Here is a 23,954-nt window from a genome sequence, read left to right as displayed (position 1 = left end):
GAGTTTCCCATCTTATTCGTGTGCTGCTGGTTAGTACTGCCCATGTCAGTATTGAAATGCATCCTGTTTGTTAGCCCCCCCTGCAACCTATCGAGGTCTTGCTGCAGTCTTTCCTTCCCTACTAGCATGCTCACCTCACCCCAAATTTGGGTATCATCAGCAAATTTTCACCCTGTCGTCCAAATCGCTGATAAAGAGATTGAACAGCGCGGGCCCAAGGACCAAGCCCTGGGGGACTCCGCTGCCCACTTCCCCCCAGGTTGAATATGACCCGTCCACCACCCACTGAGTATGAAATTTTCAGCCAATCTGCAATCCATCTGACTGTGTAGGCATCAATGCCACAGTTGCCTAGTTTTTTAATAAGGATGGGATGGGAGATGGTGTCAAAGGCCTTGCTGAAGTCCAGAAAGACTACATCCACAGCAACACCTGCATCCATTGCTTTTGTGACCTGATCATAAAAGGCAATCAGGTTGGTCTGACATGACCTGCCCCTAATGAAACGATGTTGGTCGCCTTTGAGTATCATCCCTGAAGCCCGCCTATCGCAGATGTGCTCCTTGATGATCTTCTCAGAGAGTTTCCCTAGGATTGAGGTAAGACTGATGAGCCTATAGTTGCCTGGGTCCTCCCTCCTCCCTTTTTTAAAGATGGGGACCACGTTGGCTATCTTACAAAGATCTGGCACCTGGTCCAAGCACCACGAGCGCTTGTAAAGCTGTGCCAAAGGTCCTGCAATAACCCCTGCTAGCTTCCTCAACACCTTGGGGTAGAGGGCATCTGGACCCACTGATTTGAACACATCCAGCCCCTTCAGAAGCTCTCTAACCCAGTCCTCCCCAACCTGAGGTCTGAAGGCATTTCCCTCAAGTCCATCTTGCATCACGGTGGGGAAGTCCTGGTCTCTGCCCAAGAAAACGGAGGTGAAGAATTGGTTAAAGAAGTCTGCTTTCTCCTCTGGCGCAACCACCAGATTGCCCAGAGAATCTTGCAGGGGCCCCACATTTCCCCATGCTTTCTTCATCCTCCCTATATATTTGAAAAGAACTTTTTGTTATCTTTGATCTTAGATGCTAGTCCTAGCTCTATGTCCGCCTTACCTTTCCTGACAGCCCCACTACAGGCCCGAGCAGAGGAGGTATACTCCTCTTTGGAGAGAGCACCTCCCTTCCACTGGTTGTACACCGCCTTTTTGGCAATCGGGCATTCCCAGACGCCCTTGGTGAGCTGGGGGGGCTTTTGGGCACTCTTGTCCCCCTTGCTTCTTGTTGGGATGGTCACGCTTTGGGCCCTGAGTATTGTCTCCTTAAGGAACAACCACTCATCTTGGGCACTGAGTTCCTCTGCTCTTGAGAACCCCAGCGCCTCTCCCACTAATCTCAACTCGTTGAAGTTGGTCCTCTTGAAATCTAGGGCTACTGCCTTGCTGCAGGCCCTTGACACCCTGCACTGGATGGTGAATTAGCAAACGATGATTGCTATCACCCAGGTGGTCAAGAATGTGGAGGCCCCTTACCAGGTCATTACCTGCGGCCAGGACCAGGTCCAACAGGGCATTTCCTCTGGTGGGACTGCACCTCCTGAATTAAGTGGAGGTCCTGTCTCTCGTCCAGGAACCTCCTGGAACAGGCCGACTTGGCTGACTTTCTCCCAGCAGATGTCTGGGTAATTTGAATCACCCATGACAGCTACGTCCCTTGCCTTAAGTGCCTCTGCAAGCTAGCCCGAAAATTCCTGGTCCAGCTCCTCCCCTTGGTTGGGGGGTCAGTTAGATCGCACGGCCCCGTTCTATCTTGATCCAGAGCACTTCAGCTTACCCCTCCTCTGACCCCATTCTGCTGGCAGAGGATGTGTATTGCTCCTTGACATAGAGCACCACACCCCCACCTTTCCTTCCATCTCTATCCCACCTGTAAAGCCTATAGCCCCTATATGCTAACTGCCCAGTCATGGGATGAATCCCACCACATTTCTGTAAGCCTTATTATGTCTGGGTCTGAACTGGCTATTCTGAGGGCGAGTTCCTCCTATTTGTTCCCCATACTATGAGCATTGGTAGATAGGCATTTAAGGCCTTGCCTAGCTGCACTTACCTGGGCACTCCTTACATGTGTCACCTGTCTTGCTCGGGTGGTGTCTCCTCGTCTTCCTGCAGCCCCCTCCCCCGGTGAGGCTAGTTTTAAAGCTCACCGTATGAGATTAGCCAACCTGGAAGAGAAGACATTCTTGCCTTGAGGAGAGAGGTGAAGCCCATCCCACCCCAGCATGTCGCTCGCTTCTTCAAATAATGTGTATTTAGAATAGAATTAAATCCCAAAAAGTACTTGACCAGTACTTACAGTAATGCATTTATAATGCATCGCATATATTAACATGACAAAAGCTCCTATATTATAATTATCACATCAGGAAATTCACTTGATATCTTGGTAGGCTCTTTCAACGTGATATGTTGAAAGAAAGCATCAGAAGACTTAGATTATGGTATCAGGCCAATGACTGACTTAGATGCTACAAAGTGAATTAGACAAGTACAATTTTTTTATTGATTTCTTTTATGACAGTGTAATGGGGGCTACTGGGGCCGATGTCCACAAGGCCTGCCCACCTGTTCTTGGGCTAACTGCCCGTCTTCTCGCCCGCCATGCCTTGGTCTTAATTGATTAATTAATAGATGCAATTAGGCGGGAGGCTGCCCTTTTCCTGCCCCACTGCTAGGGAGTACTATCTGCAGCTACATTCCTCCCCCATACCATAGCCCAAGCCTTGCTGATGACATCATGATGTTCTTATATGCGCCAGTCTGCCATGATGGGGCTCAGAATCCTACTGTAGGCCCCCACCTGGGTTCCACCCTTCAGGCGGACTCTGCCGCCTTCATACCAGGCCATATATCGCCCTGCCATTGGTTCCCCTTCAGGTGTGGTCCCCTCACTGAGACCTTCAGCTCACAGTAGCCACGGCCCACCTTCAGGCCAGTCGGGACCCCAGGCCCCTGGCTCTTGGGCATCCCTCTCGGTGGGCCTCCTTGCCCTTCTGACTCTCCTGGTCCTGGCCCCTGCCTGGGCCAATCGGGGGAAGCTCTGGCAGGCCCTGATGTATGACTCATACTCTTATCCTGGGGTCCCCCTCTCCGGGTCCTCCTTTATGGATGTGGGGAGCTGGGGTACCTCACACCATGGCTGGTGCCTCAGGGTCTCACAGAGGACTCTCACTCCCCCCTGGGCAGCAGGTCGTGGTGCTATGACTGGTGTTATCTTTGACCCACACTCTGCCTCCCAACAGTGGAGGACTTATTGGGGCCAGGACTCAGCTCTCTTGCCCTCTGGCTGACCCCCCTCTCCCTTCACAGGGCTCCACATTGCCCTCTTTCTGGGGCTTCTGATCACTGCCCCGTCTTGCTGTGGTTCCACAGTGCTGGCCCCCCTCACACTGGAGGCTTTATGCTGCTCGTAATGCCCCCTTTACTCGGGGTCTTGGGGCTTCCCTCCACAGGTGGGTGGCTGTAGCTGTGCCCGGCCCCAACTCTCCTCCTCAGGCTCTCAAACCTCCACAACTACCTCCGGTGTACCGCGACCCACCCTAAGGTGAGGGCTAGGGGTTAAGGCACCCCGACCCACCTTTCACCAGGGTAACCACTGGCCTGGCCTTTCCTAGGGGCTCCCATGCCACTGGGAGCCCCACCAGGCCACCCACTCCTGGCAGGGTGTAGTTGCCGGTCATACCCAGGACCAGGAGCCTCCTACTATCCCCTACAGCTCCTCCCTTACCTCCTGATGAAACTTGGCAGCCCTCAGGCCAGGTGATGTTGTTGCCTACCTTCCAGCTGCCAAACTGCCTCGTTTATATAAGCAGCCTTGAGCCTAAAACGGCTGCCCTCATTAGGCACCTGGAGGCTGCTAGCTCCAGGGCCTTAAAGTGGCAGGCACACATAGTGCCCTGCCACAGACAGGATGCAGAAAAACACTAAGAAATGTTTCATAGTTTCTAGGGTCGGAAGGGACCTGAGCAGATCATCTAGTCCGACCCCCTGCCATGGCAGGAAAGAATACTGGGGTCAAACAACCCCAACAAGATGTGCATCTAACCTCCTTTTAAACACCCCCGGGGTAGGAGCCTGCACTGCTTCTCATGGAAGCTGGTTCCAGACCCTAGCTGCCCTGACAGTGAAGTAGTGCCTCCTGATATCTAACCTAAACCTACCCTCTGCCAGCTTGTGACCGTTATTCCTGGTTACTCCTGGCGGTGCTCAGGGGAACATCTGCTGTATTTTGAAGTTATCAGTAAATAGCTTGTATGATAACTAACCTTAAATATATTAAATCACCTCAACAAACAAGAAATGCTTTATTTTTTAAAATGAAAAATTGTCATTTCAGCTGTTCACTTCAATACTTACAGTTTTTACCTACCAAATTTGTAGCCAGCTTTATTGTAGAGATACAAGGATACTTCCCTTTTAGAACAAATATTAGGGAAAGCTTAAAGGGTTGGTGTCTTCCACTAGTGCAGATTTTTGTTTTAAGTATCCCAAAGTACAAAAACTTTGGAGAACTCTTCCTTTTTCAAAGATCTGTAAAATAATAAAAGCACAGAAAATATTTTTAAGGTTTATTCCAAGGGATTCCAATATCCCTTATTTTAAGTTTTGTATGTTGGCAGCACGATTCAGTGTAGGTAAACTTGGCAGTTCTTATGTACTTAATTTATTATTTGGAGGCTTCCTTCTATCATAATGCTTTTATTTGCCCTTTTGAAATCTAGATCTTTAACTTCCACTTTTATTTAATCTAAAAGATTAAGTTATTTTAGTTGGGAGCAAATGGATTGGTTGAACTATCCTTAAAGAAACTTTCAGCATTGGTAGATTCTTTAATTCACTGGATCTTTAATATCCCAATATTAAGGTTTACCTGCTTTACTGGATATAAGTCTCTTGTACCCAAAACCAGAACAAATGTGGATTTTGTTGTCTTTACAGAAATGAAAGTTGTTTCCTCTCTCATGAGGAGAGAAAGCCAAGGGAGGAGGAGGGGCTCAGCTGTGGCACTAGGTTAATCCCAACAAAAACTGGTTCTTTTGCCAGTAATGCTCTGAGCAAATTTCTCTGCATTTGATATCATGGTGTCATCAGAAATCCACTTTATCTAGAGAATGAGTGGTAGCTTAAGTCTAGTAGGACACGGAGCAGATCCAGGATGTTGCGAAGGAGGGATGCAGGTGCAGTGACTAGTGCTACAGAGGTGCCTGCACCCTGCCCTCCAGCTTCCAGCTCCCACCTCTTCCCCTTGCTGGCAAACAGCAGTCAGGGATCAGTCCTTAAAGCTGATAAGAATCCCTTGCCCCTTTCTGTCCAGCTCAAAGGCATGTTCCCCTCACTCCCTTTTCCATTTCCTCCACCTGCCACTATCACCACTCTTCTGGGGGTGAGAGGAGTACCTGTCCTTTTCCAGCCAGGTTGCACAGGGGTTGGGCTGGATTCAGTTTGGGACACTGGTGGCAGCAGCAGTCTTCCTCCTCCCTGCCTGGTCCCTCCTTTATTTCGGAACATAAAAAAGTCTACACCTGTTGCTTCTGCTGTGTGGTCATAAAGGGGATGCAATCATACTACTGCATCCCTTCTGGGTCTGCCCCAGTCTAGTATTAGGACATGTCTTTTTTGACCTCATTCATACCTGGGTACTTTTATATAAGTGTTGCCGGCACAAGGTGCCCGAGGGAGGCAACAATTAGGTTCATTGCCTGGTGTGGGTCGCGCCAGTAAACACACTGGGGGGAGAAGTGGGTACTTTTATATAAATAACATCATTAGTTCTCAGTTTTCTATTCTAAGTGCTCAGATAATTCCCAAAAGAAGGTTGAAAGTTCTATCTGTCTGAGTTAAATATTTTGCTGGGGAGGATCTGCTATATCTTATTTAAAAAACAAAACAAAACTCAAGAATCCTAAAACAATGAATGGGAGGTATAGCAGGAAGGAAAAACTGGTCAGTAACAATTTCCTCTAACCTAGTGGTTGTCAACTAGGGATATGTGCACCCCTAGGGGTACTTAAAAGGGTTGTAGGGGCTACACAGAACTGATATGGCTGGTAATTGCTATGTGTGTATGTGCAGCTGCAATGCAGCTTGTGGGCGGCCAGGAGTGTTGCCTGGCCCCATGGAGAGCAGCCAGGTCCAGCCGGTAAGTCTGTTGTGGAGGAGGGAGTGGGGCTGGGGCCGGGGCAAGGACTGCCTAGCCAGGTTGGGGCACAGGACTGAGCTGTGTGCGGTGGGGATTGCTCTGTGCACAGATCCGAGGGCACATGCTCACCATGCCTTCCCAGGGTACATATAGCATCAGGAGCTGCCCCCACATCCCCCGGATGTGCGGCTCCGTTCCACTCTCTGCCCTAGCTGTGTGGACCCTCAAGCTGCCCATCCTCTTTAAAAACAATAAAAAAATATAAAGGGGTACATGAGATGAAACTTTGAGACAGAAGTGGTACACTTGTTTAAAAAGGTTGAAAACCTCTGCTCTAAGATGAAGGGAAATGCCACCCTCAGCCTTTTAGTGTGAACCCATAAGCTTACCCTTGGAGACAAACTCCTTTTCCTCAAAACCTGTTTATAGGCGTCCCTTCAGGTCTCTTGATGAATGTGTGCAGTATGAAAGGTGGGAGACTGCGGTAGGATATTTTGTAGTTTAAAAATCTTAACTTTGCTCTTAATACATTTACTCAGAAGTCCATAAGGGAGCGAAAAACAGTTCTAGCCTAAAATGGCTTTTCAGTCTTTTGTATTTTAAAAGTGGAGGCCATGTCTGTCGTCTTGGCAAAACTAAGAACTAAGTTTCATAGCTGAGACACTCTACAATTTGAAGAGTTTTTTGTTATATTCAGTTGAAATTCAATGTTGTTTGTTTCACAGTATACTTGATCGTTATTATTTTTACTTTTGAGAACTGACAGTTGGACTTGAGCATAAATTTGTGAACTCTCCTTTTTTGAATATGGGAGACTTATTGTAAGATTTAATCTTTTTTCTGTTATTAAGAATACAATATTGAAGCAGGCTGAAACTGAACAGAAAAGGCATTTTGGCTTTGTACAGGGTTATTTTTTAATTGAGGTAAATAAACTTTTAAAATTAACAGTTTGAAAGACTAATCAAGGGTTTGGTTTTTTTTTTCTTTTTTTTTCCTGAAGGAACTTTTGCTCTCTGGTATGCCAGAAATAGATGTGAATGATTGGCTAAAAAATACAGAATACACAAGTGGTTATGAAAGAGGAGACCAAGTTATTCAGGTAAAGTCCCTTCTGAATGGATGTAAAATACTGTATTTTAATTCCTCAGAATTTTTGTTTTGCCATTCATTGGTAAAAACTTAGGTTAACCAGAGTTTTGCTGTAAATTATTCATGTGGGCATGGAGCATAGTAAAGCTGTCTATGGATTTTGTGCCAGAGGTAGTAACTTCCATAGTTTAAATTACAGATAAGCAAATGTGCCATTTTTGTATTCGCTATTTTGGTTTCAAAAAAGATTAATGGGAAATGTAAACTAACTTTTTGTTTTGTTTTGTTTAGTGGTTTTGGGATGTTGTGGAAGAACTCACTCAGGAGGAGAGAGTACTGTTGTTACAGTTTGTTACTGGCAGGTGAGAAGTGTTTCATGTACCATATATATAGTTATCTAAGGGTGCTGACAGAAATGGAAAAAAAACAATGATTTACTGGAAGAAATCTTAGTTTCGACCTAGCTCTGCAGCATCTGAATGGATCAGGTGCTTCAGTGGGTCTTTTTGGTGCTTTTATTGTTTGAATTAACTATTGGATAAAAGTGCCAAAAAGTTACATGGAAGCACCTGATCTATATAGATGTTGGGCTAGCTGGGTCCAACTAACGTAATGCCTCTTCTGGGCATATGCTCTGCTTGGTGCAGGGGTGCCCCGAGCTTAAAGTGCCTGTTTTCCCCCTTCTCCCCAATACCTGTAAATGGCCTAAAACTTGCCTTAACTAGGTAGGACATTGTTATAAGGAATAACTCAAACAAGAGCTGTTTTATTTAATTGGGTAACCTATATACTCATAAAGTACCTAGGTAATATGTTTTGCTAACATTTATATTGCCAACAGTATACTACTTGTCAGTATTTACCTGAATTTAAGATTAGATTCTATATTTTGCCAGCGATGCTGGTGGAAAAATGTCCAAGTTTGTTATAATTTGCAGGTATAGCGTCTAATTATTGGAGGGTCATCTTAAAATTGTTCTCCCTACTTCTACAGTTGGGAAAGCAGAGGGACAAGTGGGTATGGGGGGATCAGGTGGCCCTCTTGCCCTCTGCCCCTCCCCCCATTTCTTTGCCCTGCAGCCTGCCTGCTCCTAGCAGCTTCTGCACTACTACCTACCACCCCACAGCCTCTGGCATGACTGAACTCTGACTCCATTCATTCCTGGGTCATGGAGCGTACAGAAATGTGGCCCAGCCACTCAGCACCATCCCAGCAGTGCCACTGCTGTTCATCCAGGCAGGGAACAGAGTTCCATGCTTTGGGAAGAAATGAAGCTGGAGCCAACCTAATCCTGAGTGGGGGGGTAGAAGTTAGAGGGCGTAGGTGTCTGCTGCAGCTCTGACTGACCCTGATGCAGGCTTGGGGCCAGAGTCAGAGCTGCTGCAGCCCTCAGTTTCCCCTCCCCTACCTCCTATTTAAATCCAAAGATGAGCTTTTTTCCCCCATGCTGAATGGGGAAGAAACCACATCTTGGATATGAGTAAATATGGTGTGTTTTGGTACTCGCTTACTGCTGTGATTTCACTACTGTCTCCTATTTGATCTGTAGTTAATCTTTAGTTCCAGTTATTTAACAAGGCTAAATTTGAAGATCAAGTCACAAAACAAATGATTTTACTTTTTTTTTTGCAGACCTTGTTACAACAAGAGGTTTTTGATATTGACTGAATAGTTATCTGGCTATCATAGATACTCAATTCTGCACCGATTACTGATGTATCTGAAAGCTTTGAAAATATGTATGTGAATCCATACCTGAATGGGCATAGTCATTATATACTGCTCTAGCCCATAACACACTTGAGTGCCCAAACTCATCTTTCTTCTTAAATTGTTTCTTTGATTGGCATTTAAAATAAGCATAAAGCAACATAAAGTTAAGCCTTAGAATTTATCATCAAGCTAGGCAGTTCTTAAGGTTATCCTTCCAAGATGTCTGTCCCAAATTCTGGTTCTCATTGTCTTAAAAGCTGCTTTTCTTATCCTCATAGTCAAGATTGACTCACTAATTCATGCTGTTCATAATGGCAAGCATGGCTAAGTAAGCCTATCAGGATTTCCATATGCCTATTTGCAAGATATAGCAATATAAAATTTTATTACAAAATAATGTGGTCTTTGTAGATCTAATTTTTCTCTCTTGTTCCTTTTTTTTTGGAGGGGATAAAATTTATTCTACTTGTTCCTTTCTTTCTGTCTTTTCTCTCATTTTGGGAATGGCAAAATTTGGCAATTTTTTCTTTCCTTTTACTTTAGTGAGCAAGAAATAGCGTAGAGGTTTTTGGCCATCCTTGTTCTTGTAACAAATAATTTCACAGTATGAACAAAATACCAAAATGGCTTTGCCCCCAACTTCCAATAGTCTTTCCTTATCTGTTAAGAATATTGTCCCTGAAGAACATGGCAGTTTTAGTTTATATGTGAATTTTGATCCATTTCTCCAAGGCTTGCAGAATTGGGTAGTGTATTTTAACTGTACTTTTTCATGACTTGGTTTTTCAGCTTCTTAAGGAAATCTGCTTTCTTATCTTAGTTCAGTTTGCTATTTCTCAGTCCGATGGCAGACAACATTCTTTTAAGTTACAGGGTCATGTTTCAAACTCTCCATAGAGCATGTCACCAGAGTAAGTTCAAAGTTGGACTGTAGCAAGCACTGGGCCCTAAGGATGGCCATGATGCCCCCTGCTAGCCCCGTAGCATCTGCTTCACCCTGGCTCTCTAGGTACACCCCCCCTTTCTTTCCTGCCATGCCCTGGTGTAATTATTTAACTTGGAAAAGGGAGGCTGCCCAGGGGTCCCGGAGTGAGCCCGTGTCCACTAACAAGCTGTACTCTAGCACATTAAGTGCCTCAAGGGCAAATTTTCATAGCCTTCATCCTCCCCTGCAGTCATGTGCATGCCTCACAGATGTTGCTATCCTTTCATTTTACCTTGTTGGGACCGCAGCTTTTCTGATTTTTTTTTTTTTTTTTTTTTTTTTTTCCTGCCCCTTCCCTTTTCCTAGGCCTTCCAGCCCTTGTCATACCTGCTTTGGCTCAGGTCTCTTGACCTCAGTATCTCTGACCTGCTCAGGCGTTGCCCACTGGCCCCATCTTTGCCATGCTCGGGCACTGGGCCCCCTCCCCTCAGCCCCATCTCTGCCCTGCTTAGGTGCTACCCCCTCTGCCCCTGGTCCTATCTCTGCCCTGCTTGGGTGCTACTGTGACCTCCTCCACCCCTGGAAGTCCCAATCTAGTCTGCTGATATAAATCCAAAATGGAAACAAACACACTTGCTGTAACTAAAACCCTTAGCCTACCCGTTATATAATCAAACGTCACCCCCTGCCCTGGGTCATAAGCTGCTGCTTGCCTTCAGCACCTTACTTGAATTTCCAGGGCACTTCAGGAGTCAGCTAGGCACTATCCTGCAGGAGCTCTTTCCTCTGCAGTCTTCAGGGCCAGACTGCCTGTCCGGGCTTATATGCTTCCTAACCCCTGCTGCCTTCCAGTCATGAGGCTTCCCTTGGCTGGCTGCAGGCGTGCCCTTAGCTAAATGAGAAGCTCACTGCCTAGGCAGCAGTGTTTCTTTGTTACCTTCCCTCTTGCAGCCAGCCCCTGTTCAGGTGCCTGGGTGCTATCTGCTATTGTTTCTCTCTCAAAGTAACAAGAGCATTTTGGCTCCTTGTTACAGGGATCCACTTCGTTCAGAGCATTCTTAATGAACTGTTGACCCTCAGCAGGATTCTTTGACTATAAGTCTTGCATGAGACTTGTGTGAACATACTCATATATGCTTTTTGCAACAGGAATTGCATTCTTTTCATCAGTACCTTTTTAAAGCTCTGTACTGGAACTTGGTAGAAATTAATTAGATTAATGTTACTTGTCTCCTATAATGCATCTAGTTATGACCGAAGTTTTGCCTTGGGTATATCTCATGGCAGAAAAGTTTTTTTGTTTTTCAATTAGCAATAGATCTGTTACTTTGAGCATTATAGTTTTCCAAACTTCATCTTTTACATTTGCATGTAGCTATGAGCACATACAAGTAAATCCTTTGCATGTACACATGTAACTGCAGTGACATCCTTGGAAATCTGGTTGTCTAAGCACAAAAAAAAATAGAGTTGGGTTGAGATCTACAAGTTTCTACAAGTATGTCCATGGCAAGAGGAGGATCAGGGAAAGTGTGGGGCCCTTACTGAATGGGGGAGGCAACTTTGTGATAAAGGAGGCAGAAAAGGCTGAAATGCTCAGTGCCTTTTTCACCTCAGTTTTCACAAGCAAGGTCAGCTCCCAAAGTACTGCACCAGGCAGCACCGTTTGGGGAGGAGGTGAGCAGCCAACACTGGCAAAAGAACAGGCTAGGGACTATATAGAAAAGCTGGATGTGTACAAGTCTGTGGGGCTGGATGGGATGCACCCAGGGTGCTGAGAGAGTTGGCTGATGTGATTGCAGATATACTGGCCATCATCTTTGAAAACTCATGGTGATTAGGAGATTCTCAGATGATTGGAAAAGGGCAAACATAATTTCCATATTTAAGAAAGGGAAAAAGGCAGATCCAGGAAATTACAGATCAGTCAGCCTCACCTCAGTCCCTGGAAAAATCATGGAGCAGATCCTCAATGACTCTATTTCTAAGCACTTGGAGGAGAAGGTGATTAGGAACAGACAACATGGATTCTCCAAAGGGCAAATCATGCTTGACCAACCTGATTGTAGGACTGTGCAAAGCTTCAGTCACTGATGTGATTCAGCGGAGATTCGGCCCGATTCAGTGGCCGAATCTGAATTGAATTGGGAGACCCTTTAATCTCTGCAAATCAAATCTGAACCCTCCAAATTGATTCCGAAAGATTTGGATATTCAAACATAGACACAGCTTTAAATGTTTTTTCTACATACCTCAAGGTAGCAGGCAGCTCATGAATGCTGTGATACTGGGGCGGATGGAACTTCCCACAGGAGCATGGGGGGCTCCCCAGCGTGCTTGGCAGCAGACCTGGAAGTGGACCAGGAGTGCTTCTGGTCCACTTCCAAGTCTTCCGGGGAGCGTGTGGGGGGGCCCCCCTGTGTCCCCCAAGTTGGTAACTTGTGCCTCCTGGGTCTAGGGGGACCTGGGGTCCCCCCACAGCTGATCACTGAGCTAAGGGGGTGTGTGTGGGGGGGGGGTGCCTGCATGCTCCCCAGTGGACCTGGAAGTGGACTGCAAGTATTGCTGGGTTTGCTGCTGAACACACGGGGGGGCCCCACTGCACTCCCATGGGACGCTCCATTCCTCCCAGCATTGCAGCATTCACGAGTCATGCTTGGTACCATGAGGTATGTAGAAAAAACATTTTAAGTTGGTTCTGTGTCTGAATTGTTGATTCTCTGAATTGGCATCGAATCTTCAGATTTGGATTCGGCCTAATCGAACCAGGGACTGATCCGAATCAATGATTCGGCCCTGATTTGGGCTGACTCTGAATCCGAATCGAATAGGGCCCATCTCGCACACCCCTGCCTGATTGCCTTCACTAATGAGATGACTGGCTCGGTGGATGTGGTGTACCTTGATTTTAGCTAGGCTTTTGATACAGTTTCTCACAACATTCTTGCAGGCAAACTAAGGAAAAACAGACTGGATAAATGGACCCTAAGGTGGACAGAAAACTGGTTGGAGCATTGGGCTCAGAGGGTAGTAGTCAATGGCTCCATGTCTAGTTGGCAGCCAATTTCAAGTGGAGTGCCCCAGGGGTTGGTTCTGGGGTCAGTGTTGTTCAGTGGCATCTTCAGCAATGACCTAAAAGGTAGCATAGAGTGCACCCTCCACAAGTTTGCCTATGAGACCAAGCTGGGGGGGAATAGTAGATACGCTTGAGGGTAGGGCTAGCAGTCAGAGAGACGTAGACAAATTGGAGGATGGAACCAAAAGAAATCTCATGAGGTTCAACAAGGGCAAGTGCAAAGTCCTACACTTAGGGTGGAACAATCCCACGCACAGTACAGGCTGGGGGATGACTGGCTGGGCAGCAGCTTTGCAGAAAAAGACCTGAGGGTTACAGTGGACAGTAAGCTGAATATGAGCCAGCAGTGTGCCCTTGTTGCCAAGAAGGCTAATGACATTGGTAGGAGTGTTGCCAGCAGGGCAAAGGAAGTGATTCTTCCCCTCTATTCAGCATGGGTGAGGCCACATCTGGAGTACTGTATTCAGTTTTGGGCCCCCCACTACAGAAAGCATGTGAACAAATTGGAGAGAGTCCACCAGAGGGCAGTGTAAGTAGTGAGGGGGCTGGGGCACATGACTTATGAGCAGAGGTTGAGGGAACTGGGCTTTAGTGTAGAGAAGACTGAGAGGGGATTTAATAATAATCTTCAATTACCAGAAGGTGGGTTTGAAAGAAGATGGAGCTAGACTGACAAATCTCAAGTTGGAGTGGGGCGGGGGGGGGGAGTTTAGGTTAGATTTTAGAAAGAATTTTCTCCCTAGGAGGGTAGTAAAACACTGGAACAGGTTACCCAGAGACATCATGGAAGCTCCATCCTTGGAGGTTTTTAAGATCTGGTTAGACAAAACCTTGGCTGGGATGATCTAGTTGTGGTTAGTCCTGCTTTGAGCAGGGGGTTGGACTAGATGTCCTCCTGAGGTCCTTTCCAATCCTAATTTTCTATGATCTGTTAGTGAAAATTATCTGTAATTTGTCAGAATATGCAAAGCGGAAATGAGTACTGAAGTATAATTCTGTATTTATAAAGCATGCCTATAAACAAACTTAACATTTTTTTTCAGTTGAATGCTTTGTATTTTCCTGATGTGTTAAGGTTCTGCATGTGTTGGTTGGTACTCTGTATTCAGAATTTACATGATCTTTTCATTCTTCTCATTCCAGCCTGAATATACCTTTAGTGCCACTTCAATGAAAAATCAAATATTCTTTTTTCCAACCAAGGACCATAAAATTAATTTAATGGATCGAGTAAAACAAATACATTTATGATAGTGGCATTACTATTTCTTTGAAGTCTTTTAAGCATTATCTTAACTGTCTTTTCCCCCTTGCAATTTTGCATTCTCTTAAACGTCATGAAAACGTAACTCATGATGATTTCAGCATCTATAAAACAGAGTAGTGTTAAATATGTTAGAAAATCCGTTTTATATGGTGCTTTTCATAAGTTCTGTAACATTTGATTTTCACAGATTTTGTGCAGAAATCTCCAGGTGATATGCATTCAAGAAAAGGTGGTTGGTTGGTTCCTGGTTAAAAGCGAGAGGCACGGCTTAACCTGTTTTACTAGATCTTTCCACAAGAAACAACTAAATTTCTATTAAGGCTATTAAATAGTTGAACATTTTGATATTTCAGTTCTTAAACTTCCTGTTTGAATCTCATGTAAGTGAATAGGAGCAGTTCATACCTACTGAGCCTGGGAAGATAATAGCACCATTTTAGCTTTTGTTTGACACCCATCTGGAAGGATATATATATTTTTTCATCATAAAGACTCAAATGTTTTTACAATGAAAGTTTATACACTGAAGCAGAATTCTGCAGCAGGTGATATATTCTTCTTTAGCAGAATATACAGGGCTCTGATCATATGGTATCATTTTGACCTGGTAATATGACATGACTTTTGTAAGACATCCTATACAAATGTTAACTAAATGGTGGATGAATGAGAGGCTTACAAATGAATTAAAATATCTTTGTTTAATTTTTAAATTGAATGGAGCTCTGTTTAGTTGATAGAGTAAATCACATGGAGAGAAAATTGTGGTAAAAATAAAAGCCATAAACCTTTTGGCTTACAACTTACAAGTTACGTACAGCAGTTTTGAATTGTAGTTCTGAGCTCAGCTCTTAAGACACTTTTGGGTCCTCAGAAGTTGCATGATAAAATCATCACATGATCCTACTGATGGGAAAATTATTTGGTCTGCCAAATTTCACTGTGATCATTTATAATTTTCATTGGTTACGTGTAGGGATTGGTAAGTAAGTGTGTCCATGAATATTTAAAAAGTATTGTTAGAGACCACAAGATCCTTTTTATCTAGCCACAGAATGCACATGACCATGCTGGCTTCTACCCTCTACTCTTTCACCTAGTGTGTCTTAATAGTTAGTGAAAGAGACTCCTACCTAGAACAAACAAGCTGTTTCATTTTCCTTCCCCACTCAAACCTTTCTGCATTGCTTCTGCAAATACTGAGGCTGTTTTCACTATCTTGCAAGCATATTTTAAAAACAAAACCTGAAATTAGGAATTCTAACAGTCTTTTTTTTTTTTTTTTTTAATATTTTTAATGTCACTAAAGAACATTGTAACCTGTTTTATCAGCTTTTTTTCTGCTAGCTCCTCTCCAGAACAGTTTTTAACGTTCTGTATGAAATGTAAGAGTGTTCCACTACGTTTTAACACGGGATAGGCAGTGGCTGGAGGGCCACCTAACAAGTTTTGGTGAGATGTTGATGGCCAGTGATGCACATGAAATCTTTTAAAAGATATAATTTGTTAAATTGATATATAAAAACCATATGCTAAAAATCAAACATCTACTATAATGCATTTAAATTTTATTTCAAAAATATTTTTTGTCCTGATTTATGGTTTTGTTTTTGGGTTTTTTTAAGTAGCATATGTAGAAGTGATTTCATAATCTCAAAATAAAGTCTTATCCTTGTATATTGTGTGAGGTGTGTGCGTGCGGGTGGGGTAGGTAGAGGGTGTGTGAATGGACGGCCACTTTCTACGTGTATGTGGGGGGCCTCCCTCGCACTAGGTCCCAGGAGCCAGTTTTGGGAAGAGAGGGGCAGGAGGGGGTATTGCAGCAGACCTGGCTGGGGCATGGTAGTCTGCTCCCCTACCCTCCACCCATCAGACCTGCAGCTGCCCCAGTGGCGCATGGGGCCCAGCCCCGCCCAGAGCAGTCCATGGCCCCCATTCCAGCCAAGGTGCACGGCTTCCTGGGAGGGCTGCTCTTGTTGCAGCTGCAGCTGCTTGGGTACTGGTTGGCTCCCCCTGCATCCAATGGCTTGTCCTCCTTCTGCCCTGCTGTGCCACTCCAGGCAGGGAGAAGCTGCAGCTGGGTGGCTCCTGTGCAGCATGAGGGGCTCCAGCTTCAGCTTCTGGTTGCCTTCCACCCACTCTGCCTGCCTGGCTCGATTAAACGGTCACTTGCAGATAGCTGAGTGAGTCAAAGTTGGCCAGGAGCTGGCGCTGGAGCCCTGTGTGCTGGGGCAGGAGCTGCCACCCAACTGCAGCTTCCTCAGTACCTGGAGCAGAGCAGCAGCGGCAGGAGGAACTACTGGAGGCGGGGGGAACTAAGCAGTACCTGGATGTCTGCAGCTTTGCTGGGAAGTTTACCATGGGGGAAGCCAAGGGCCAGATCCAACCATTTTGTAGGTGCCCATCTGCGAGCCATGTCCAGTCAGTTGAAGGGCCATATATGGCTTGTGAGCCATATTTTGCCCATTCCTGCTTTAACATCTTCATGTATGTTACAGGCTAAAATGAAAGTATAAGTTGATATTGTTAAAATGAATGGTTGTACGTTACAATAGTTGACCGTCCTGTAAATTGTCTTTGAATTCTGCACAAGAGGTTGTCACTTACACTTTTAGGAGATTTTTTTTTTGTAAATGTGGTCACTTACTGTGTAGATACTGTGGTTTTTTATTATTACAAAAATACTTTTTATAGACAAGTTTATGGTCATTCTTAGGTATTTAACATTTCACAGCATTGCAAAAGATAATTACTGTATTAAATCACCTTCTTTAATATATTTACTTCATTGTAAGAAGTACCACAGTATTTAATTTTGAGTCTTTTAAATGATACAGAGACATCAAGAACATTTTGATCAGATTCTTAACAAGTCATGGGAAGGGAAGTTTTTAACCTACAGTATTTCTTAACTATTAATACCAAATTTAGTCTGCACTAAGAAAAGGACCAGTTGCTAAGAACGAGTCTCTTGAGAAAGTACAAAGCCTCTCTTAATAGTAGCTAAATAGTTTAACAACTAATGTTAATGAGAGAAACCCACTTTTAATGTAATGGTATAATTGCATTTTGACAATGGGACTTGCAAAGCCATTAGCAATTGGATACTATATGTGACAGATTTTTCTGTACAAGCTATGTTTTTGGACTGTAATTGCCCTTTTCATGTTTTTATAATCTGTGGATGTTTTCAGTTCCAGGGTGCCTCACGGTGGCTTTGCTCATATAATGGGTGGCAGTGGACTGCAAAATTTTACAATAGCTGCTGTACCATACACTCCAAATTTGCTCCCAACATCGAGCACGTGGTATGTTAAATAGCCTCATTTAAATGCATTAAGAAAATGAACGCATTCCTTTCATTGTTTTCATTAACTTTTTTACACCCCCAAAAATGGAAGGTGTAACCCTTTGGTATCATCTCATTAAAAGGAGACCCTCTGGTCAGTTTGCAATGTATCTACTCTCTAATAGAAAACTAGTTATTACAAGCAATAGGTAGTTACATTTTCTTCCCTGTTGTTGAAGGAAAAAATTCTACCTATTCTATTGTATTTTAATGGAAAGCAGTACAATATCACTAAGGGACACTTGAAGCTAAATTACTGTATTGCTTTTTATTTTAAGCCAAAAGGAACTTATTTTCTTGCAGTGCATTTGAATGCTGAAAGGTACTGCAATGCAGCAATGCGTTTTTTCATAAATATGACATCTTTGGGGTTTTCTGATTCTAATGCAAATCTGGGAGGACAATTTCACGTTAATTACTTAATACAAAGCAGTCAGAAAATTTTATTCTTAGATCTCATATTTAATTGTGATGCTTTCTTCCCTTCTTTTCAGTATCAACATGCTCAAGTTACCTGAATATCCAAGTAAAGAAATCCTTAAGGACAGGCTTCTTGTAGCGTTACACTGTGGAAGCTATGGTTACACAATGGCATAATGAAGTGTAGAAAACTCATCTGACTACCGATGCGCAATTCAGAGTGGCAGAAGTAATTTAGGAAACTGTCAACAGAAAAGCAGCCTAGATGCTGCAGTCCACAGGAGAGGCTGACTTTTAAAATTCATAAAAGACCAGTTTTTCTTCTCCATTATGTTGTTTAAGTAAGTTTGTGAACTGTTAACATAACTCAAATTTCATAGTATGTTCTATTTTCATTGGTTTATTGGTAGCTTTATATGGAAAATAGTGTACTTTCTTCTTTATGTTAGTTTAATCTTAATCAGAGGGTTTGTCAGAATCTGTTTAAACCAGTCTTCATTTTAGATTTTCAGGTATGTGGTTGAATGGACATTTTGCATTTTAGTTTACCTTTCACTGAAATGGTATACTGGTAACATACAGACTCGTATTATATGCCTTGATGCATGTAAGAGTGCCATTTATTTTTTCACAGAACAGTGTAGAAAGTTTAACTTAGTGTATAAAATAGCAAATCTGAGGTATTTTCCCATATATTGCATAGTACCTATATCAAAAAGATTTTTTTAACTTTTTAGTATTTTAATGTATATAACATGTAAAGAATAGACTATTGTCACTAAAGTAAGCAAATGGAATTTAATATCTAATTTATATTAAAATTTACACTATATTGTACCAAATATTTAAGTATTCGTGACTTCATGGTCAGTTTGCAGTTAGAATTTGTATATATTGTTTTAGACATATACCAGTTTGTTTGAATACTTTTTCTCATGCTTTCATATAGTTATATGTGAAGCAGATATAATTAAATTTTAATATTTTACCAGAATCCATGATTGAGTTATTTTGTCAAGACTAAATGTAAATGTTAATTGTATCAACAGTTGTATTGAAAATTATCTGAATGGACATGCATCTACTATGTTGACAAAAGTTATTTGCATTTAGTGGACATCAACAATACACAGGCAAGAAGCTTAAGTTGGTTGAGAAGTAAACTGAGGGGACTGTAATTGTTGGAAATCCTGAGTGGCATCTTGTAGAATACAGTACAATCCCTGTTATCTGGGATTTTACTAACCAGCATACTCTAGTAGCCAGAATTTCCAGCCAACTGGACATGGTGGGGCAGGGAGGGAAAACTTGCATGTGGCCACCACCACCCACCACGCTGCACTGTTGCCACTGTGCGAGCAGCCACCGCCCTCCCCTCTTGCTTCTGCTCCTGCTCCTGCTCCTGCTCCGTGAGCGGCCAGCACTACCCATCCTCCACCCCTGCTCTACACCTAGCCAGGAATCTTGTGCTCTCAGGTAACCAGCATTTTTACATTATTGGCACTCCCTATTCCCCACTTGTGCCAGATATCAGGGATTTTAGTGTATTAGCAAAAAAACCCCCCACCATTCCTGAAATGCAACACCTTGAAAAAGAGCTTAATGAAATGATTGGAACTCACCTACTTGCTTGCTTTCCCCTCCTCTACCATAAGATACTCATGGAGAAGATCGCTAACACCTACACACGGGAACATAGTTTAAAAATTATTTCCCTGTTTGCATATAGAGTCTAATAGTGTTCAGTAAACTTATGATAGTATGGTTTTTTTTTTCACTTCTTCCTGCAAAATAGGTTGTTAGAAGGAAAGCATTTTGAGTAATGTAATCATTACTTCCTCAGTCTGCCGTTTTTTGTTTAGTTGGGATTCTTTTGGCTTCAGTTGGGGATGTTTACTTGTAAATGCTTTTCTTCTGAACTGCCCATGCTAGTGGGCAACATTTGGTAGTAGCAGGCCAGAATAGCCCAGCTCAGGTCCTGGGTGGGCTGGCACTGCTCTTCTCCCCGCGGCCTAGCTTCAGTGCAGCACAGAAAACCTCCCCCCCATCAAACGCAGCTGAAGCCCCAGTTCCATGGGCTGTAGGTTGCTGATTCCTGGCATAGACAGTTTCCTTCAAACACTTCACATGTCTTTTTGTTTCGTTGTAAGCTCTACAGTCTTTTACAAAGAACATCAAACCTTCCTACTAAAAGATAGTATCCAAAACATGAACTGTCAAATGGCATAAGACATGTTTCAAACTTGTATTTTTTCTTGACTATTGTGCATTCCCATGAAGGATTGTTGCAGTCTGCTTCTGGAGAAGTTTACAGTGAAGTATATGGGGAGAAGACTGACAGACCTTCAAATACATTTTTACATTCTCTAAATCCTAGTAGTAAGATGTGGTCTTATAAAGAAAGGAATTTAGGTGGGTAAGAAAGGAGGGACAGAAGCCCAAGCAAAGTAAAAAAAACCCAAAACAACCTTTCCCCAGTTTTTTTGTTTTTGTTTTTTTAAGAAGTTGCTTTTGCTCCGAAGTAATTAAATACTTTGGCGCGCAGAAATACCTAACCATTTTGTACAAAATCTAGCCCTGTACAGAGCTATTTATTAAAGGGATTTTACTAACTGGCATAATGATATGTAGAATAGTAGATTCTGTTTTAAAATAATTGAGTTGTATACAGATTTTCTTGTAGGTTGCTGGACAGCTGATGCAATTTTATTTACCAGAGACAGACTATATTTTCCATGGTGTGTTTTCTCTTGCTGATACTCACTTAAATATCTTGTTTAATAAGATTATGATTGGCAGTAAAATATGATAATCTAAAGTTGGCAGCCCTAGCACCTTTTAAGTTTAGAGTTATTGGTGTTTATCAACAATATTTTATATTTTAGACCAGAATTACTTCAGCTAAACTGAACATATACTCTTCTTGGATCAGTATTTGGAAGGTGGTATATATGTATAATGAGTTTTAAATGGTGGAAAGAGTTTGGTGTAGTACATAGTTTTGGGTTTTTTGTTACTAATACAGTAAAAGTTGTTATCTGGCATCTTACAAGCTGGCATGCTCCACTAACTGGCATGCCAGCTTGTAAGATAAAGTGAACATATACATGCATTAGGGAACAGAGCTTTTGTTTTTGTCATACTAAGAACTCCATGTCCTTGCTTTTGTAGCTTTCAACATTCAGCCTTAAATATGCATTAACTTGGGGGGGGGGAGCAGGGGCGGGGGAGGAGGGGATGTCTTTAATATACATAACGAGGATTACCTGCTGAAGCTGATCATGTGATGAAAACAGGATTTAATAATAATACCGAAAAGACTGCTTTAGGACTTTAGGACACCTGCAGCCTATTAAGAGCACTGTATGACAGGCCTGTTGAGAAGCTATAACTTAATATAGCTTATAGTTTAGAATGATTAATTGGATTGTATCTGTTCTCTCCCGCTATGCCAGAACAAGGCAGGGTGGGTGTTTCTCTCAAGCAGAAAAGAGCAGATGTCTCGTCACTGCATAGATCATGAGCGCTCATTAACTTTTATTATCTTTATAAAAATGTTAGATAGCAAGACCCTAGTTTTAGATGCACAACATATTTTCAGACATCAAATGTTGCAAAACTAGTAAAACCATGACCTGTGCAGTGTACTAATGACTACTACTGTATATCCCACATGAATTAAAACAGTCCATAGATAAAGGAGGACAGGAAATTAAATCTTCTGCAGGCTTAACTTTGGAGACTCCAGTGGTGAAATACAAAAATATTAATGCAAGCTCTGCTTTAAAATGTGGTTATTTCTGTTTCAAACAGACTGCAGCTTTAGTTCTGTCCACCTATTTTCCAGAACAGAGTAAGCAGAAATGGAAGACATTGTGCCCAATGATATTGTAGCATGTACTGTACGGACAAGGAAGCAGGGTGGGGTTGCTTTCACAAGGGAACTGATTGAAAACTTGAAATACCATTTGCCTCCACCATATCACCATATATGCATATGGAAATATTGTGCCCAAATATGGAACTATGTGCCCCTTATCTCCTCCCTCCCAGTAGATTCTTAATATTATTGTAGAATTGTTAAGTCAGAATTTGATGGCAACATAATCATTTGTAGGATCTGAATCAGATGTTCCTTGCTCTCAAACACTAGCATAAACGTCCATCTTGCATTACTGTGTTGTATTGTATTTGCTCAGTCCTACCAAAATGAACCTTTGTTTCTGCTGACTATACTTAGACAATCTTTTATTGCTTGCTGTCCACGTAGCTTGAAGCCTTTTACTGCAATGCTTCCTCACCTGGTTCCCACAAGAGCTTAAATTTTTAACATCTCACTCTGCAGCCTAAGATTGAATTTGTGAAATTTCTGAACAGCCATGATTTTTCTTTTTTAAAATTGAACTGAATTCATATGTCTTAATATGGCCTTCTCGCTTGTGAGAGCTAAACATTATTTACATTTTATTTAAATAGAATTGCTCAGCTCTTTTAAGTTTTGGCTTCGGTAGATTCTGTGTTTAATTTATCAATTTACGTTCAGAACACACCATGACAGATTCTGATCAATTTCCTTTAACCTTCCCCTCTTTGCAGCATTAGCCTAAGTTCGGTTTTCTGCACATTTCTGAAGAATACAGTTAAACCCCAGCATTATTGTATTAAAAAACTTGACTGTATGTCTAAAAGCTCCAAGTCATTTCTTCTAAAAGCTCCAAGTCATTTCTTAAAGAGCGTTCTAAATAACTACTTTGTATATATTTAGTTTTAATGCAGACATTAATATTTAAAATGGTCTTAATTTTTTGTTTATACAAAAGTTTTGAAGTGTATTTATATGTTCTTTCCATCAGTCTCCAAATTGTGCTGCTGTAATGATAGAATGAAAGTACCTGCATCCCAAGATAGAACTTCAGAATGACATTTATCTTTTTAATGGATTCACATTCTTTTTCCTTTGAACTTCAAGCACAGTTTCCGCTTTTTATATTTAGAGTTGCATTGGTTTAGTTTGCTACATCAGCAAACAGAAAATGTAGTAAGTAGGTCCTCGTTGCTAGCAACATTCAGTCCTCTGTTAGTAGCTAATGTATTCTTAGGTTGCATGGTCAGATAAGAAACCACATATGTTGCCAAAATATTATAACCACCATGGTAGCAGATAACTACTATCTTGGTCAATGATTAAGGCAGGAACTTACAGAGCTGAAAATATAAGTTCTTGAAGTATGAACTAAAGACCAGGGTTCTGTTGCTGGGAATGGTAAAAATACTCATTCTACAATATATTAGGCAATATATTACGCAAGGAGATTAGTCAGGGAGGCATTGAGGTCACAGAAGGGAGGGGAGTTGAGAGTCCAAGGTGAGCGGTCGTTCCTTAAGGAGACGATTCTCTGAGCCCAAAGGGTGACAGTCCCAACGTGAGTTAAAGGGGGCAAGAGTGCTCAAAAGCCCCCACGGCTAACCAAAGGCATTCAGAATCGCCTGAAAGCTAAAGAGGAGGCGTACACCCAATAGAAGGGAAGGGCCATCACCAAGAAGGTTTATACTTCCATTGCTCGAGGCTGTAGCGGGGCTGTTAGGAAGGCTAACGCACAGACAGAACTGGGACTAGCGACCTGCATCAAAGACAACAAGAAGTCCTTTTCTAAATATATACAGAGTAAAAAGAAGGCACTGGGTGATGTGGGGCCCCTTCAGGACATGCTTGGCAATCTGGTGGTTCCACCAGATGATAAAGCTGACCTCATTAACAAATTCTTTGCCTCCATATTTCTGGATGTCTTCAAATAGTTTCATAGTTTGTAGGGTCGGAAGGGACCTGAGCAGATCATTGAGTCCGACCCCCTGCCATGGCAGGAAAGAGTACTGGGGTCAAATGACCCCAGCAAGGTATACATCCAGCCTCCTCTTAAAGACCCTC

The 23,954-nt window shown here is 42.8% G+C and overlaps 1 protein-coding gene across 2 annotated transcripts in view; it reads left to right on the top strand.

Annotated features, from left to right (window-relative positions):
• HACE1 (HECT domain and ankyrin repeat containing E3 ubiquitin protein ligase 1) overlaps positions 1–19,022 on the top strand; it is an 86,950-nt gene extending 67,928 nt beyond the window's left edge. For both annotated transcript variants that reach the window (XM_090037238.1, XM_090037244.1), the window contains exons 21-24: positions 7,189–7,287; positions 7,569–7,639; positions 17,454–17,567; positions 18,103–19,022. In XM_090037238.1, coding sequence (XP_089893364.1) covers positions 7,189–7,287; positions 7,569–7,639; positions 17,454–17,567; positions 18,103–18,205 — 387 coding nt within the window. In that variant the 3' untranslated portion in view covers positions 18,206–19,022. The remainder of the gene's footprint in view (positions 1–7,188; positions 7,288–7,568; positions 7,640–17,453; positions 17,568–18,102) is intronic.
• The last annotated feature ends 4,932 nt before the right edge of the window (positions 19,023–23,954 follow it).

This window comes from Crocodylus siamensis, chromosome 1 (assembly GCF_052110815.1).
Source record: "Crocodylus siamensis isolate JL-2025a chromosome 1, ASM5211081v1, whole genome shotgun sequence".
NCBI classification, from domain to species: Eukaryota; Metazoa; Chordata; order Crocodylia; family Crocodylidae; genus Crocodylus; species Crocodylus siamensis.
This window is presented reverse-complemented; position numbering and strand designations above follow the sequence as displayed.